Source organism: Camponotus floridanus, unplaced genomic scaffold, assembly GCF_003227725.1.
Source record: "Camponotus floridanus strain SB8 unplaced genomic scaffold, Cflo_v7.5 scaffold162, whole genome shotgun sequence".
Taxonomy (NCBI): domain Eukaryota; kingdom Metazoa; phylum Arthropoda; class Insecta; order Hymenoptera; family Formicidae; genus Camponotus; species Camponotus floridanus.
The window spans coordinates 153,620-169,261 of record NW_020229284.1 but is presented as its reverse complement, the minus strand read 5'-3'; the positions used below and the strand labels follow the sequence as shown (position 1 = coordinate 169,261).

Sequence of the window (15,642 nt, the reverse complement as noted above, 5' to 3'; positions counted from 1 at the left end):
TAATATCTTTACATTGCATCACGCGTGTACCAGAAAAAGATATGTGGGGTATGTCACAACTAAGACTCTACGTTGCAATAAATAATAATTCTGTATTTGTTTCTTTTATAATACAATTGTTAAATGAGTATATCTGATGTGAGCGTGATGTGTCTGTACGCGAGCGAGTCAGTAGTATCGTGTTCAATCGGGTGATGTGAACTCTGTGCAAGCCGGGAAGTTACTCCTCTCTGGAAATCTGGATTCCGCATGCATGAACCGAGAAAGGTTTTTTATAATAGGAGAAATTTTACAAGGGATGAATTGCATAAGGAAAAACCATGTGTTTGCCAAATGTTACATGGCAATCTATAGACTCGGAGGACGGCTGCGAAACATGCAAGGGTTGTAAATTCTATTGAGGTGAAAGCGGATGCATGCATGCGGGAATTAGAAAGTTGGTAGGATTTCGGACATGTGTGGAAAATGTGCGTGTGTATGTAACACGGGCGGAGTAGGAGACAATTGTCCCTACAGTACCCCCCTGCTAGTGTTTAACGATATATAAGAATTTACGAAAATCCTCCTTGTAGCCGGTCCGGAAAGCGGACACGTCTACCTGACTTGGTTACGTGTTTGGTCGAGTTTTCTAGTGTTGATTTTAGATGTGTGTGTTTCTGTGTATCGGGTAGGTCTGTAATTACTGTGCCCTTTTCGGAGGGGCTGGAACGTCCTCCTCCTTGTTGCCATCCTGAGAGACGACTGGATCATTGGCCATGATGTACGCTGGTTTAAGGCGGTCGATGGAAACCGTAACGTCCCGGCCGTTCATACGAACCACGAACGTCTTTTCTGCCCTTTTGATGACTTTGTACGGGCCGTCATACGGCTGTTGCAGAGGCTGTTTGAGACCATCATGGCGTACAAAGACTTCCTCCGAGGTAGCAAGGTCCTTGAAAATGAATGTCTTCCCCGTACCGTGGCGAGATATCTTCGTCGGTCTCAATTCCCTCAGATGTTGGCGTAGCTCCTTGATGAAATCTGACACGTTGTCCGCTGCGTTTTCGCGGTGGAGAGATCCTAAGAACTCGCCCGGGAGGCGTAGCGACTGTCCGTAGACCATGTCGGCTGCCGTGGCTTGCAGGTCCTCTTTCCAAGCTGAGCGGATTCCCAGCAAGACGGTGGGAAGGCTCTGTGTCCATCGGCATTGTTGTTGGCACATGATTGCTGCTTTTAGTTGACGGTGCAGCCGTTCAACCATGCCGTTGGCTGAAGGGTGGTATGCGGTTGTTCTCAGGTGAGTCGTACCTAACAAGTGATTTAATTGCTTGAAAAGATACGACTCGAATTGTCTGCCTTGATCCGTGGTTATTCTCAACGGCGTGCCGAACCGAGATATCCATCCGTCGTAGAGAGCACGTGCGACAGTTGCAGCTTCTTGATCCTGCAGGGGAACAGCTTCTGGCCAGCGAGAGTATCGGTCTACCATAGTTAGGCAGTATCGGTATCCCTCAGACGGTGGCATGATTACGATATCAATATGTATATGCTCGAACCTGGCAGAAGGTGGTGCGAATGTACCGACAGGTGATGAGACATGGCGAGAGATCTTGGCGCGTTGGCATTGGATGCAGCTGCGGGCCCATTGTCTGCAATCAGCTTTGATCGACGGCCATACGTAGCGCTGGGTTACGAGCTTGACCGTCGCGTTGATTCCCGGGTGGGACAGCTGGTGCAGCGAATCGAATGCGACTTTCCTGAACTCCTGAGGAACGAAGGGCCGCGCTGTCTGTGTTGAGACGTCGCAAAAAACTGCAACGTCGGTGCCGGGGATGCGTACCTTCTTTATTAAGAGGGTGGAGTCTTCCTCTAGATATCGCTGGAGCTCTTCGTCTTGTTGTTGGGCTGCTGCCAAGGCTTCGTAATCGAGCGTATGCTCAACTTCCTCTACGCGTGACAGAGCGTCTGCTACTACGTTGTCCTCCCCGGAAACATGGCGGATATCGGTGGTGAATTGTCCGATGAAGTCCAGGTGTCTGAATTGTCGAGGTGAACATTGGGCCGACTTCTTGTGGAACGCATAGACGAGAGGTTTGTGGTCCGTGTAAACTGTGAATGATCGTCCTTCCACGGTGTGCCTGAAATGCTTGATTGCTAGGTAAACAGCAAGTAACTCCCGATCGTAGGCTCCGTATTTTGCTTCCGCAGGACTTAGCTTCTTGGAAAAGAATTCCAGGGGTTGCCAGGCGTCTCCGATCCGTTGTTGTAGGGCTGCTCCGACTGCGTAGTCTGACGCGTCGCTGAAGATTGCGAGCGGTGCGTCGGGCTCGGGATGAGCTAGCAAGGTTGCTTGGGCTAAGCATTCCTTGCTTGCTTCAAATGCCTCTATAGTTGTTGACGTCCAGTTGACTGGCGACTTCCCTTTAACATTGCCTGACAGCAGGTTGTTAAGCGGTGCTTGCGTCTCTGCAGCCTTGGGCAAGAATCTTCGATAAAAATTCAACATGCCCAAGAATTGACGTAATTTCTTCACCGTGTCGGGTCGTGGATAGGTCCGTATGGCGTCGACCTTCTCCGGTAACGGGCGCGTCCCTGCGCCGGAAACAAGGTAGCCGAGAAATTTGACTTCGGGCTGTCCGAATACGCATTTAGCTGGGTTGATGACGACTCCATACTTCTTCAGCCGCTCGAACAGAATCCTCAGGTGTTTTAGATGTTCTGCTTCTGATGTTGATGCGATGAGGATGTCGTCAATGTATGCGTAGCAGAACTCCAGACCTTGCAGCACCTCGTCAATGAAGCGCTGGAAAGTCTGTGCGGCATTACGCAACCCGAAGGTCATGTACTCAAATTCGAAGAGACCGAAAGGCGTCGTGATGGCTGTCTTAGAAATGTCCTCCTCCGCGACAGGAATCTGATTGAAGGCTCGTACCAGATCGACGGTGGAAAAGACGTTTTTCCCATGAAGTGACTGGGAGAAATCCTGGATGTGTCTCACGGGATATCGGTCCGGGCAGGTTCTCGCATTAAGGGCGCGATAATCTCCGCAAGGACGCCAGTCATCGCCTTTTTTCGGCACCATGTGTAAGGGCGATGCCCAGGAGCTCTGTGACGGGCGAGCGATGCCCAGGTGCAGCATGGCCTCGAATTCCTTCTTCGCCGCCTTCAACTTCTCTGTTGAAAGTCGACGTGGCTTCTGTGCGACAGGCGGCCCTGGTGTGGTGGTGATGTAATGTCTCGTCGAGTGACTTACGGCCTTGGGGGTTCCGTCCGGTCGTGTCACCTCCGGGAATTGGTGGAGGAGTTCGTGATACCGCGACGAGCCTGAAATGGTCTTAACACTCGGAATGTCACACTCAATCACCCTTCCATGAGAGGTGAGTTGAGTGGTCGCGTCCAACAGCCGCTGGTTCCTCATGTCCACCAAGAGTCCGTAGTGCACGAGGAAGTCTGCACCGATGATTGGCTTGGAGACCGCGGCGACGACAAACCTCCAGGTGAATTGCCGTCGCAGTCCAAAGTCCAGAGCTAGCGCTACTGTTCCGTATGTAGCGATTGTTGTGTCGTTAGCCGCGGAGAGCTCGTAACTTGATTTCGTACGAGGTCCCGGTAGGCGCGAGCGTGGAAATACGCACACGTCGGCTCCCGTATCAATTAAGAATAGTAATTTGGTGGATCGATCGCTGACAAAGAGGCGGCGCGATATCGCGGGGCTGATGTCGTCGGCCGCCATTAGCGACTGCCCTGTTCGTTTCCCGGAGATCTATCACTGTACTTGCACGGCTTTTCGCACTTTCTTGCCTTGTCGCCGTATTGCCAATGGTACCAGCATATCTCGCCAGCTGCATCAGGACGCTGGCTCCGTGATCGCGAGCGCGACCGGAAACGCGAGCGCGACGGAGAGCGTGAGCGCGATCTTCCGCAGGCTTCGCAGGATCCGCTAGTTGGCTGACGCGCTCCTTGGGTATTAACCTCGATCGCCTCGAGCCTCCGTACCATCTCCGCCATTACACGAATCAGATCGTCACCGTGTGCTCGGGCAGGCTGAGGTGCGGGGGTTGACGTCTCGGCGATGAGACCTGCCGGGCCGTACAAGTCCGCGATGGAATCCGCGATATCGGCTCGCTTATCGAGCGTGAGGTCCCGATGCGCCGCGAGGAGGGCCTGGACGTGCCTAGGCAGACGGCCCAGCCAGAGCGTCTGCAAGACGTCCTCCGGGAACTCCTTGCCGGCAAGACCGCGAAGATGCCTGAGGAACTGCGACGGTTTACGATCTCCGAGAGGCTCGTTCTCCAACAGGCGACGCGTGTTCTGCTCGCGTGAAGAGCCAAGGCGTTTGATCAGCTCGGTTTTTAAGAGTTCGTACGATTGTTCTTCCCTCATAAGTATGTCGCGGACCTCCAGAGCGTACCTTTGATCGAGGGCTGTGATTACGTAGCCATATTTGGTGCTGCTCTGCGTTATTCCTGCAGCTGCGAAACCGCCCTCCAGCATCCTGAACCACAACTCCGGGTCCGCGGGTATGAATGATGGCACTTTCACTGATACCCGATCGATCGACGACGAATGTGACGGGTTCGCCGTTTCGCGGTTCGCGACACCACTAGCGTTGTTGTGCGCCATACTGATAAACTCGGAGCGTCCAGCACTACGATGCACGGCACAGATCACTCACGATTCGCAAGAACAACAAATTTCAGATCACGTCGGGGTCACCAATTTGTGGGGTATGTCACAACTAAGACTCTACGTTGCAATAAATAATAATTCTGTATTTGTTTCTTTTATAATACAATTGTTAAATGAGTATATCTGATGTGAGCGTGATGTGTCTGTACGCGAGCGAGTCAGTAGTATCGTGTTCAATCGGGTGATGTGAACTCTGTGCAAGCCGGGAAGTTACTCCTCTCTGGAAATCTGGATTCCGCATGCATGAACCGAGAAAGGTTTTTTATAATAGGAGAAATTTTACAAGGGATGAATTGCATAAGGAAAAACCATGTGTTTGCCAAATGTTACATGGCAATCTATAGACTCGGAGGACGGCTGCGAAACATGCAAGGGTTGTAAATTCTATTGAGGTGAAAGCGGATGCATGCATGCGGGAATTAGAAAGTTGGTAGGATTTCGGACATGTGTGGAAAATGTGCGTGTGTATGTAACACGAGCGGAGTAGGAGACAATTGTCCCTACAGATAGAAGCACAAATAAATTCATGCTATCTTTTTCTCTCAGGAGGACACTCTTCGCTACCGTATGAGCAGTCTATGTTAATATATCTATGATCTGCATGCAGTAAAAAGAAAAGTATGCAATAATTAAATATGCAGTTACTTACTTTCATATTTGTATGTACATTTTCTTTTATATTTTCATAGTCGTCGCCGTCGTCGCCCCTGATGACATAGGCTCTGTCATTGTAGCTCTTTGCATTGTCGCCGTCGTATTTAATTGATGCAGTCTTTTTGTTTTCATTACAAATTCTAAATCTTTATTATGAAAGGATAAACATGTTATATATGGCTAGTGTTTAATGTACGGTGCACTATTCTGTGCAGGTACAGTAAAAATTATATTTAATTTCATAAGTAATTATAATTACTTATTAATGTAACTTATAATTACTTATAAAGTTAAATATAATTTTTACTGTACCTGTACAGAACTGAAATAAGATTTTTACTGTACCTGTACTTATTATATAATAACTTGTAATATTTTGCAGTCTTTTTGTTTTCTTCAGAAATTATAAATCTTTATTATGAAAGAACAAACATGTTATATATGGCTAGTGTTTAATGTACGGTGCATTATTCTGTGCAGATACAGTAAAAATTATATTTAATTTCATAAGTAATTATAATTACTTATTAATGTAACTTATAATTATTTATAAAGTTAAATATAATTTTTACTGTACCTGTACAGAACTGAAATAAGATTTTTACTGTACCTGTACTTATTATATAATAACTTGTAATATTTTGCAGTCTTCTTGTTTTCTTCAGAAATTATAAATCTTTATTATGAAAGAACAAACATGTTATATATGGCTAGTGTTTAATGTACGACGCACTATTCTGTGCAGATACAGTAAAAATTATATTTAATTTTATAAGTAATTATAAGTTATATAAATAAGTAATTATAAGTTATTGTAAGTAATTATATAATAATTACTTTTAATAACTTGTAATATTTTGCAGTCTTTTTGTTTTCTTCAGAAATTATAAATCTTTATTATGAAAGAATAAACATGTTATATATGGCTAGTGTTTAATGTATGGTGCGTTATTCTGTACAGGTACAGTAAAAATTATATTTCATTTCATAAGTAATTATAATTACTTATTAATGTAACTTATAATTACTTATAAAGTTAAATATAATTTTTACTGTACCTGTACAGAACTGAAATAAGATTTTTACTGTACCTGTACTTATTATATAATAACTTGTAATATTTTGCAATCTTTTTGTTTTCTTTAAAAATTCTAAATCTTTATTATGAAAAAATAAACATTTTATATATGGCTAGTGTTTAATGTATAGTGCGCTACTTTTATAAGTAATATTAGTATTTTATTAAATATTGAAATATATGAATAAATATATTATGTGTAAATAATTGTAAAGCTACACTAAGCATATTCTTTTCTCCCTATTCCTTGTCTCTATATCTCCTAAATATAAAAACACTAAATATCAATAATATTATCAATAATTATAATATTTCGAATAAAAATAAGAATAGTAATTATTATTAAAGAAAAGGTTAAATGAAATTGTGTAGTCGACCAAACTAGCCAGAAATATAATTTATTCAATACGACGTTTCGACCATATGGTTGTAGTCCTTATCAAGTATACACTGGAATAGATATATAAGTTGCAAAAAATTATTATTTACATCTAATTTTCGGTTTGAACCGTAATACGCACAATTAATTTAGTTTAAACGTGAGATATTTTAAATATACATACAAATTAGCCGACGTATTGGTAATCAGAGCGTCGGCATAGATAATAATCTTGTACAAAGCACAAGTCACATTAACAAAACTTTGTTTTTAAAATTCAATTTTTAAGAACAATGAGTCCGTGTGGGACCTCGTCAAAGACTGAACGCGATCATAAGTAAACGGAACTACATGACCTTTATTATTTTGTCATAAATGTTGTTTAAGTTTTCTGTGTCTTTTTGTAAGTTGATTAAGTTATCAAATCTCTTTATGAAAAACATCTCAGCAATTTCTCTTTTGCGAACATACTTTTCGTTGTGTAGGATGTTCGGTTTTATCCAATCAAAATCATGGCCAGATTCTAATCTATGCTTGCTAATTACTGAATGATTAGTTTCATGTAATTTTATGTTATTACAGTGTTCTTTTACTCGCGTACGTAAATGTCTTTTTGTTTGTCCGATATATGCTAAATTACAATCCTTGCAATTTAATTTGTATACAACGCCTGTTTTATCATTATCGTGTAAGCGATCTTTACCCCGTGTAATTAAATTATTTAGTTTTTTTATTATCTTATACACGACCTTAAAGCCTCTATTACGCAGGAGACGGTATAAATCTTGACTAACATTTTCAACGTATGGTATTGTGATAAACCGAGTCACATCAGAACGAGTAAGATTCACGTCAGTTGTAGCATTATGGTCACGATTATTTAAAAAGTTGAGTCTTTTTTTAATGTGTTTATGTATAAAATGTTCCGGAAAGCCGTTCTTAATTAACGTGTCAAAAACTAGCTTTATGTTGTCTTGTTTAAAGCCGTCATTTGATAATAAGATCGCGTGGTCAATTAAATTATAAATAGTATTAATTTTATACTTTTGTGGGTGGTTCGAATGATAGTTTATATACCTCCCTGACCATGTAGGTTTCCGGAACCAATTAGTGATAAGTCTATTATCGAACCGAATAATTTTTACATTCAAAAAGCTAATGGATGAGTCAACTTCAGTCTCATAAGTGAATCTTAAGCGCTCGTGATAATTGTTGAACTTTGTCAAGATCTCGTTGATTTTTGCGCGTGGTACTATTGCGAAAACGTCATCGACAAATCTTGTATAATAAGTAGGAACGGTAAAACCTAATGAGTTTAGACATTGTATCTCCAAATCTTCCATTACCATATCTGCTAAGATAGGTGAAAGTGGAGAGCCCATGGGGGTGCCGAAGATCTGCTCATAAAAACGTCCGTTAAATGCAAAACAAGTTGAATCCAAGATCAATTCCGTTGCAAATAAAAATTGAGAAAGGTTGAATTTTGTGTTCTTGGCAATATCTTCCCAGCGTTTCCGTATGGCCTTTACTACCAAATCTTTTGGGACGTTAGTGAATAATGAAGCCACATCCAACGAAACCATAATGTTGTCCTTGTCAATATCAGTGTTCTTGATAATTTCGACAAAGGACCAACCATCTTTGATATATGAATTTGGTTTTCTTATCGATTTATATAGGATATCGTGGATGTAACTCGAGATATTGTATACTGGGCTTCCCAAAGCAGATACTATGATTCTCAACGGAAAACCATCTTTATGAATCTTCGGCAGCCCGTAGCATCGCGGTAAATTTCCGTTCGTGCAATTTAAGTTTTTATATGTCAACTCACCGATCAAACCGCTCGTACGCCAAGACTTGACTAACTCATTGATTTTTTAATAGATTAGTTAATCTTTTCAAGGGATCCTTTTTTAATTCTCTGTAAGTGGCTGTGTCACTCAGCAGCAATTCCATCTTGTCGAAATAATCACTCTTGTCCATAACGACAGTGATCTGACCTTTGTCAGCTCTCGTGACCATGATGTCTTTATTTTCGCGTAAATATCTCTTGGAGACCGCGTAAGACTGCAAAATGCGTCTATCTGAATAATTGGTACGTTTATTGTTGTCAAGAAATCTCTGAAGGATGTTAGAGATAGAAATTCTAGTTGTTTCAATAGTATCTGTTGGCAAAATATTACTATGCACTTCGAAATTCTTGACAACATCCAAAACAAGATTGTTGCGATCATTTTTTTGTTTCTGTTCAATGGGTAACGCAAAATTGTCACCCAAGCTTAACACATCAGAAACAGTGTCCGGTATGTCCTTGCTGCTGATATTCACGAACCACTTAGATTTGTCAATGTTTGAAAACGGATGCTCGTTATATTTTTGTTCCAGGTTGTTAAATTTTTTAATTGAATTATTTTTTGTACTGTAATTGAATGATGTCAATCTATGTTTATTTAATTCGAAAAAAGTAGTCAATATGTCATGTGGTAGGCATTCAAAAAGTCGTTTTTCAATGTTTTTAATTTTGTCATGTAAATAATTTAAATGGATGTTAAGATCTTCAATCTCGAAATTTAACAACATGTGTTGATTTGTTTTTATAAAAAGGTTAAACTTGCGTTTAATGCTATTGCTGTGGAACGCAATACTAATTTTCAATTTTTTAATGTGCGTAGGAATTAAATCGTGTCTTCTGCACCGAATCAGAAAAGTCAGTTGTTGTTTCGCGGTGCAGATCTTCTTTTTACAGTTTGTCCATGTTTTCAACAGTGTTGTACAGTTGTTATCAAACCTTTGAGAGATGTGTTGAAAGAAGTCATCAGTGCGAATTTGCTCCATAATTAGGTCCAGGAGCGGATTTAGAAATTAGTAAATAACTTAATATCGCTAGTCGAATTTACAAAAGGTTAAATGAAATTGTGTAGTCGACCAAACTAGCCAGAAATATAATTTATTCAATACGACGTTTCGACCATATGGTTGTGGTCCTTATCAAGTATACACTGGAATAGATATATAAGTTGCAAAAAATTATTATTTACATCTAATTTTCGGTTTGAACCGTAATACGCACAATTAATTTAGTTTAAACGTGAGATATTTTAAATATACATACAAATTAGCCGACGTATTGGTAATCAGAGTGTCGGCATAGATAATAATCTTGTACAAAGCACAAGTCACATTAACAAAACTTTGTTTTTAAAAAATGTAATTATTATACTTGTAATTATTATTATTATAATTATTCTTTTATGTTTATTTTACATATTATTTATTATAATTAGTATTTTTTCATTTTCAAATTCATCTTTATGTTAAATATTATTTATGTTTTTTCATTTTCAAATTCATATTTATATTAAATATTATTTATTAAGATTATTTTTTTTCAACAACATAATAATTTAGTATCGAGCACTAAGAGCCCATAAACGCGGATGGCAATGCGTAAATTTTTTACGAACATTAATTGTTCGCGAAAAAATTTTTTAAATTTTTTTCAAAAAAAGGGGTTGTTATAGAAGTCTCAAACCAAGAGAATCTATAACCTGGCATATGTGCATATGTCTTATAAAAATTTTTTCGCGAACAATTAATGTTCGTAAAAAATTTACGCATTGCCATCCGCGTTTATGGGCTCTTAGTGCTCGATACTAAATTATTATGTTGTTTAAATACATAGAGCCGAATTATATACCAATTTATTTATTTTTTTTCATTTTGAAATTCTTCTTTATGTTAAATATTATTTATTAAAATTAAAATATACTTATTCAAAATATTCTTATTATCAATTAAATTATACTTATTTTTCAAATTTAGAACTATGTTGAATTATATGTGTATACGTATATACGTATATATATATAAGATCTATGTATGTGATTTATATCGATTATTATGAACTATCCTGGAACTATTTTGTTGCTATTTTTTATTTTCACTTTACCTACACTCACGCATACATACACACGAATCGTTCTACATACTATACTTTTATATTTAAGGGGATCCTAAAGTGGACTTTTTTACCGACAAAATGTGAAGATTCAGTTCGATCACTATTCTTTTTATTGGCTACACATATCGATAAATCCTTTTCCACAATTAAAGTTCTAAGAATAACGAAGTGCGGAAGCTATAACTTAATGCAAAAAACCAAGAAAAGTTACATAAAACTGTGTTAATTACATTAGTGTTACCGACTTCTTCCATCACGTCGTAACAATATTGTTTTAATATATAAGTTTTGCAGTTTGTCTGTGTAAAAGACACAGCGCTCGCAGTTGGGATAACATGAAAGAATAATACAAAAGTAAAAAAAATGATCTTAGAAGCTTATATAAAAAAATTAATGATCGAACTGTTTAGTGTACGTGCGTGCATGTACAATATCGATATAAAAGAGTAAAAGAAAAAAAAATTAGTTGACGAATAGCATGATAGATGGTACTGTCATCTAAACTTTTATCGACGAGGACAGATAAAATCGTATTTTCTCTTTCTCTCTTTGCCTATGATAATAGTTTATACGTATACGCATGATTGCACTCCCTCGTATTTTTAATTTCGTTTTCTTGATCATATGCTCAATCTGTCTATTTTTTTCACTCACTACCCGCACAGCACTTTATATTTCAGATACACAGCAGATACATAAAATGTGAAATATTACTATATAGCAAATACGTAATAATACGTATAAATCATGTACCAGATACATCTTTAATATCAATAAATGTCCGCGCTATAGATACGTAATTTACGTTATATATCACATACATATGACTATATACAATTTGATATGTGTTAAATACATGAATTATGCATTTGATACGTATCTATAATATTGCAAATACGCGTTTACAATGTACTGTGTATTTTGACTGTTTAAGTCTCCTAATAGCACACATGTCCAAAAAACATTCAGAGGACAGCTAGAGAATGTTTTATGTCCTCTGGCTGTTCTCTGGATGATCCTTGGACATGTGTGCTGTTAGGAACATATATTCACATACATATATATATATATATATATATATATATATATACATATATATACATAAAGTTTAAAGTAATAAAAATAATGTTCCGATACTATATATAATTATATTTTTAAAATGTTTGATGTTAATATTTAGAAATATATTAATGATATAAAGTATTTATATTACTGTAAATTTTATATTTTATTTGATCCAAAACTAAATAAAATAAAAAGTTTGAAGAAATGCATATAACACATATATATATCTCATTCAGTCTTTTTAATTTTATTTTTATATAAAGATTAAATATATAGTTTTACATTTTGTACAAAGTGTTATTACATAAATAGTATATTATATTTTTTAGTTCTTAAGAAAACATCATATAATAAAAAATTTTTAATAAACATGAATAGAAAACTGTTAATAAACATTAAAATATAATTATAAAAAAACTTTTAATGTTCAACGCATAATTATTTATATTAATTATATATTTATATTAATGATTGCTCAAACTTATTAAGAACGAAACATCTGCTGTTTGTTATATATATGTTACATACATGTATGTTACATAGTTTAATAAAAAATAAAAAGAAAAATATCTAATTATAACAAATAAAACAAAATTCTAATGTTCATTATGCAGATTTTCTTAAAATATTTATATCTTCATTTTTTGTATATCATTCTTGATGTTGATCTTGAATATTATCAGTTTGGTTTCTTTCTTTGTTTCTGAAATAATCAATAAATTTAATATTTAAGGTAATATAATTATTATTAAATATAGAAATATCATATAAAGAAATATATAATAAAATAATTTCTAAAATATAATTATAAGAAACGTACAATAATCTTTCAATATTCATTTGAATATATATGTTTACTTTGAATAGAAAAACATAATGAATATCATATCTGAATATTATTATTAGAAACAAATTACTTAAAAAAATGAACATCATTATTAGAAACAAATTACTTAAAAAAAACTCTGAATTGATATATACAATTTTTCTAATAAATATTAATATTTAAAAAAAATAATGTTTACTTACCCAATTCTACGAACACGTGCAGGAGCTTGAACGATCCAATTGATAATAATTTTTATAATTATTTGCTCGGTTGAATATGCGTCGTATGAACGAACAACAGCTACAAATATATATATCAATTTATAATATTATATACATTATCATCACAAACGATATTCATTTATGCTTTGTTCCAATATAACTATTCTGTAGTATAACTATTTCTGATACAATGCTATAACGATTTTTGCAGTATTAATGAATACTTGTTTCATATTATGATTATAGTGTCAAAAGAGACAGAAGGAATTAGCAGAAATTGTTAATTTCGAAAAACAACCACAATTATATAATTATTGATAATAAATGGCTTTGAAATTTTTTACCTATAATTAAACTGACAATCTTAAAACTTCGGAATTCATTTTTTCCTCGAGCTCCTTTCCAGCTAAATAACATTAATATTTCGTCCTTTATTAAAGTTCTGAAAATATTTTTTATCTTGTCTTGTAAGTTTGTTCCACCTTTCAATTTCAAAAAGTCTCTCTGAAATAATTTGAAATATATAAATAATTAAAATATAAATATAAATAATATTATAAAATAGAAATAATTAAAATATAAGTATGAAATGTGTGAAGTTATATGTGTATATACATATACATATATATATATATATATATATATATATATATATATATATATGAAATGCAATTATGTATAATCGCTCATATAATTGATTATCAAATAATAATTATTAATTATTAATAATAATTATAATTATTAAGTAAAAATATAAACATTTACCATTTTAACGAAAAATTCTTCGTTTTTTAAATTTTCTTCTAACTGTTGTAATTCATCCATTGAAGAAATAGTGTTGAAAGCAAAATCTTCTTCGACATTATTAATATTAATTTCTTTACTTGTAATGTGGTCTGCTTTATTTTCTAATCTACTGAGCCTTTTGTCGATGTATGTCACTTCAACTAAGATGCGGTTAACTTTTTTCAAAATTTCCTTCAACACTGAAAATTAGCATATCATGAGTTATATTTAAAAATATTACATTAAAAAAGTTTTTATATTAATATATTTAACCTTTCTGAAATTGATCTTCATTATTCGACATTTTTTTATATATTCGACAGATGGACCATCAAAATCAGTCACATTACTGCTTGACGATTCTAGTAACAAATAATCTTTTTTCGTTTCTTCTTGTGCTAATCGTCTCTTATGTCTTGAAGAAATATCACAGTTATTTCTTTTATCCATATTATAAAAATTATTATTATGTATCTATAAAACACGTAATCAAATACGCATTAACTGTGTACAGCAATTACATATCTATTCTATTGCAAAATAAGAACTTACCTTAATTAGATTCACTGTTTAATTTAAAGGTGATTGTGAAGAAGAGGGATTTCCTAGCTACGATTGATTTTGTGAAAATTTCACAATATTACGTGAAACACTCTTAATTAAAAAAAAATTTATCAAAAACTCAGCTGACATTTAAGATCACAATTGTTTAAGGTTAGGAAACCTCTCATACCGATTAAATATGACTACGCGCGCATGCGTTTTTATAATTATCTGTCGCTATATATCAACTACGTGTTTGATACATTTATATATTTATATAATATGCGCAACATACCTGCATGTTATATATATATATTTTGACTTGGATATTTTATATCTATTGCGCTAATTATGTATTTAATACATTATGTTTGATATGAAATGAAATGCAATGTAAATGCAATATTGTTACGTATTTAATATATATTTACAATGAAAGGTGCTGTGCGGGTACATATCGCTCAACTTCATGCTTTACATTACATGTTGCGTCTCTCTCTCTCTCTCTCTCTCTCTCTCTCTCTCTCTCTCTCTCTCTCTCTCTCTCTCTCATTCTCTCTCTCTTTTTTTTGCTCGGTATTATATTCTTACATTCGCTCATGTTATTTTTACTATTTTTTGGTTCTTATTATTCTATATCAAAAAAAACTTTTTATATATATGCATTTATATATATATATATATATATATATATATATATATATATTATATAGTTTCAAAATATGAAATATTACATTTATCTCTCTTTCTCTCTATTTTGTTATAATAAATATATCTATGTCATCCAATTTATATATATATTTCACATTTGCAGAAAGAAAAATGTGTAGGACAATTGATCATAATTTGCAGCTATTTACAAATCAAGATTCAATAAAGTTGAATATAGAATCAATTTACAAAAAATAAAATTTGATGGACTTTATCAATTTAAATTTTAACCTGTATAAGCGTATACAATTTTACTTCAATTATTCATTTTATACAATGATGATAGTTATGATTTTTATAGCAGATAAATATATATTTATAATTTTTAAGAATTATAGTCTATATTTATCAAAAAAAAATTTTTTTTAAGTAAAACTTGTAAATTTCATTATTATTATATATTACATGTTGAGATTATTTGTAATAGTGATTTTATATACATATTTGTGATGTAAATTGATTCTATTAAACTTTATTTTTGGTAAATAGTTATGAATTCTTATCAATTATCATAAATATTATTCTTACTGCAAATGTAAACAATATATAATATATAAATTGTATTACATGGTGTATTCATTATAATAAAAGAGAGAAAGAGAGACAAATTAAATATTTTATATTAAATTATAAAATAACAATGCATACATGTAAAAAGCTTATTTTGATATAGAGAAATGAGAAAAAAAAACAGTAAAGGTTATGACATGAGCGCATGTAAGAATATATACTACCGAGAAAATA

At 34.7% G+C, this 15,642-nt stretch overlaps 2 protein-coding genes and 1 long non-coding RNA gene across 3 annotated transcripts; all 3 read right to left on the bottom strand.

The window, feature by feature from the left end:
- Positions 1 to 3,711: 3,711 nt before the first annotated feature.
- LOC112637414 lies at positions 3,712 to 4,602 on the bottom strand. The gene has a single exon (XM_025407140.1). It carries the CDS (start codon positions 4,600 to 4,602, stop codon positions 3,712 to 3,714), a length of 891 nt encoding a protein of 296 aa, XP_025262925.1.
- A 2,038-nt stretch (positions 4,603 to 6,640) lies between these two features.
- Positions 6,641 to 9,617, bottom strand: LOC112637413. The gene is made up of 4 exons (XM_025407139.1): positions 9,571 to 9,617; positions 8,723 to 9,096; positions 7,857 to 8,418; positions 6,641 to 6,662 (listed from the first exon to the last, which is right to left on the bottom strand). Exons 1-4 carry the CDS (start codon positions 9,615 to 9,617, stop codon positions 6,641 to 6,643), a joined length of 1,005 nt encoding a protein of 334 aa, XP_025262924.1.
- Positions 9,618 to 12,844: 3,227 nt separating this feature from the next.
- LOC112637410 lies at positions 12,845 to 13,787 on the bottom strand. The gene is made up of 3 exons (XR_003122540.1): positions 13,624 to 13,787; positions 13,203 to 13,362; positions 12,845 to 12,937 (listed from the first exon to the last, which is right to left on the bottom strand). It is a non-coding gene; the product is annotated as an uncharacterized LOC112637410 (long non-coding RNA).
- Positions 13,788 to 15,642: the final 1,855 nt, after the last annotated feature.

Coding starts and splice junctions, on each gene's coding strand:
- LOC112637413 (XM_025407139.1), bottom strand. CDS start 9,617: ATGGAGCAAATTCGCACTGATGACTTCTTTCAACACATCTCTCAAAG. Junction 8,419..8,722: donor CAAGATGGAATTGCTGCTGA/GTGACACAGCCA, acceptor CATATATCAAAG/ATGGTTGGTCCTTTGTCGAA. Junction 6,663..7,856: donor AAACCTACATGGTCAGGGAG/GTATATAAACTA, acceptor TTTTATATTTAG/GAGATATAGAGACAAGGAAT.
- LOC112637414 (XM_025407140.1), bottom strand. CDS start 4,602: ATGGCGCACAACAACGCTAGTGGTGTCGCGAACCGCGAAACGGCGAAC.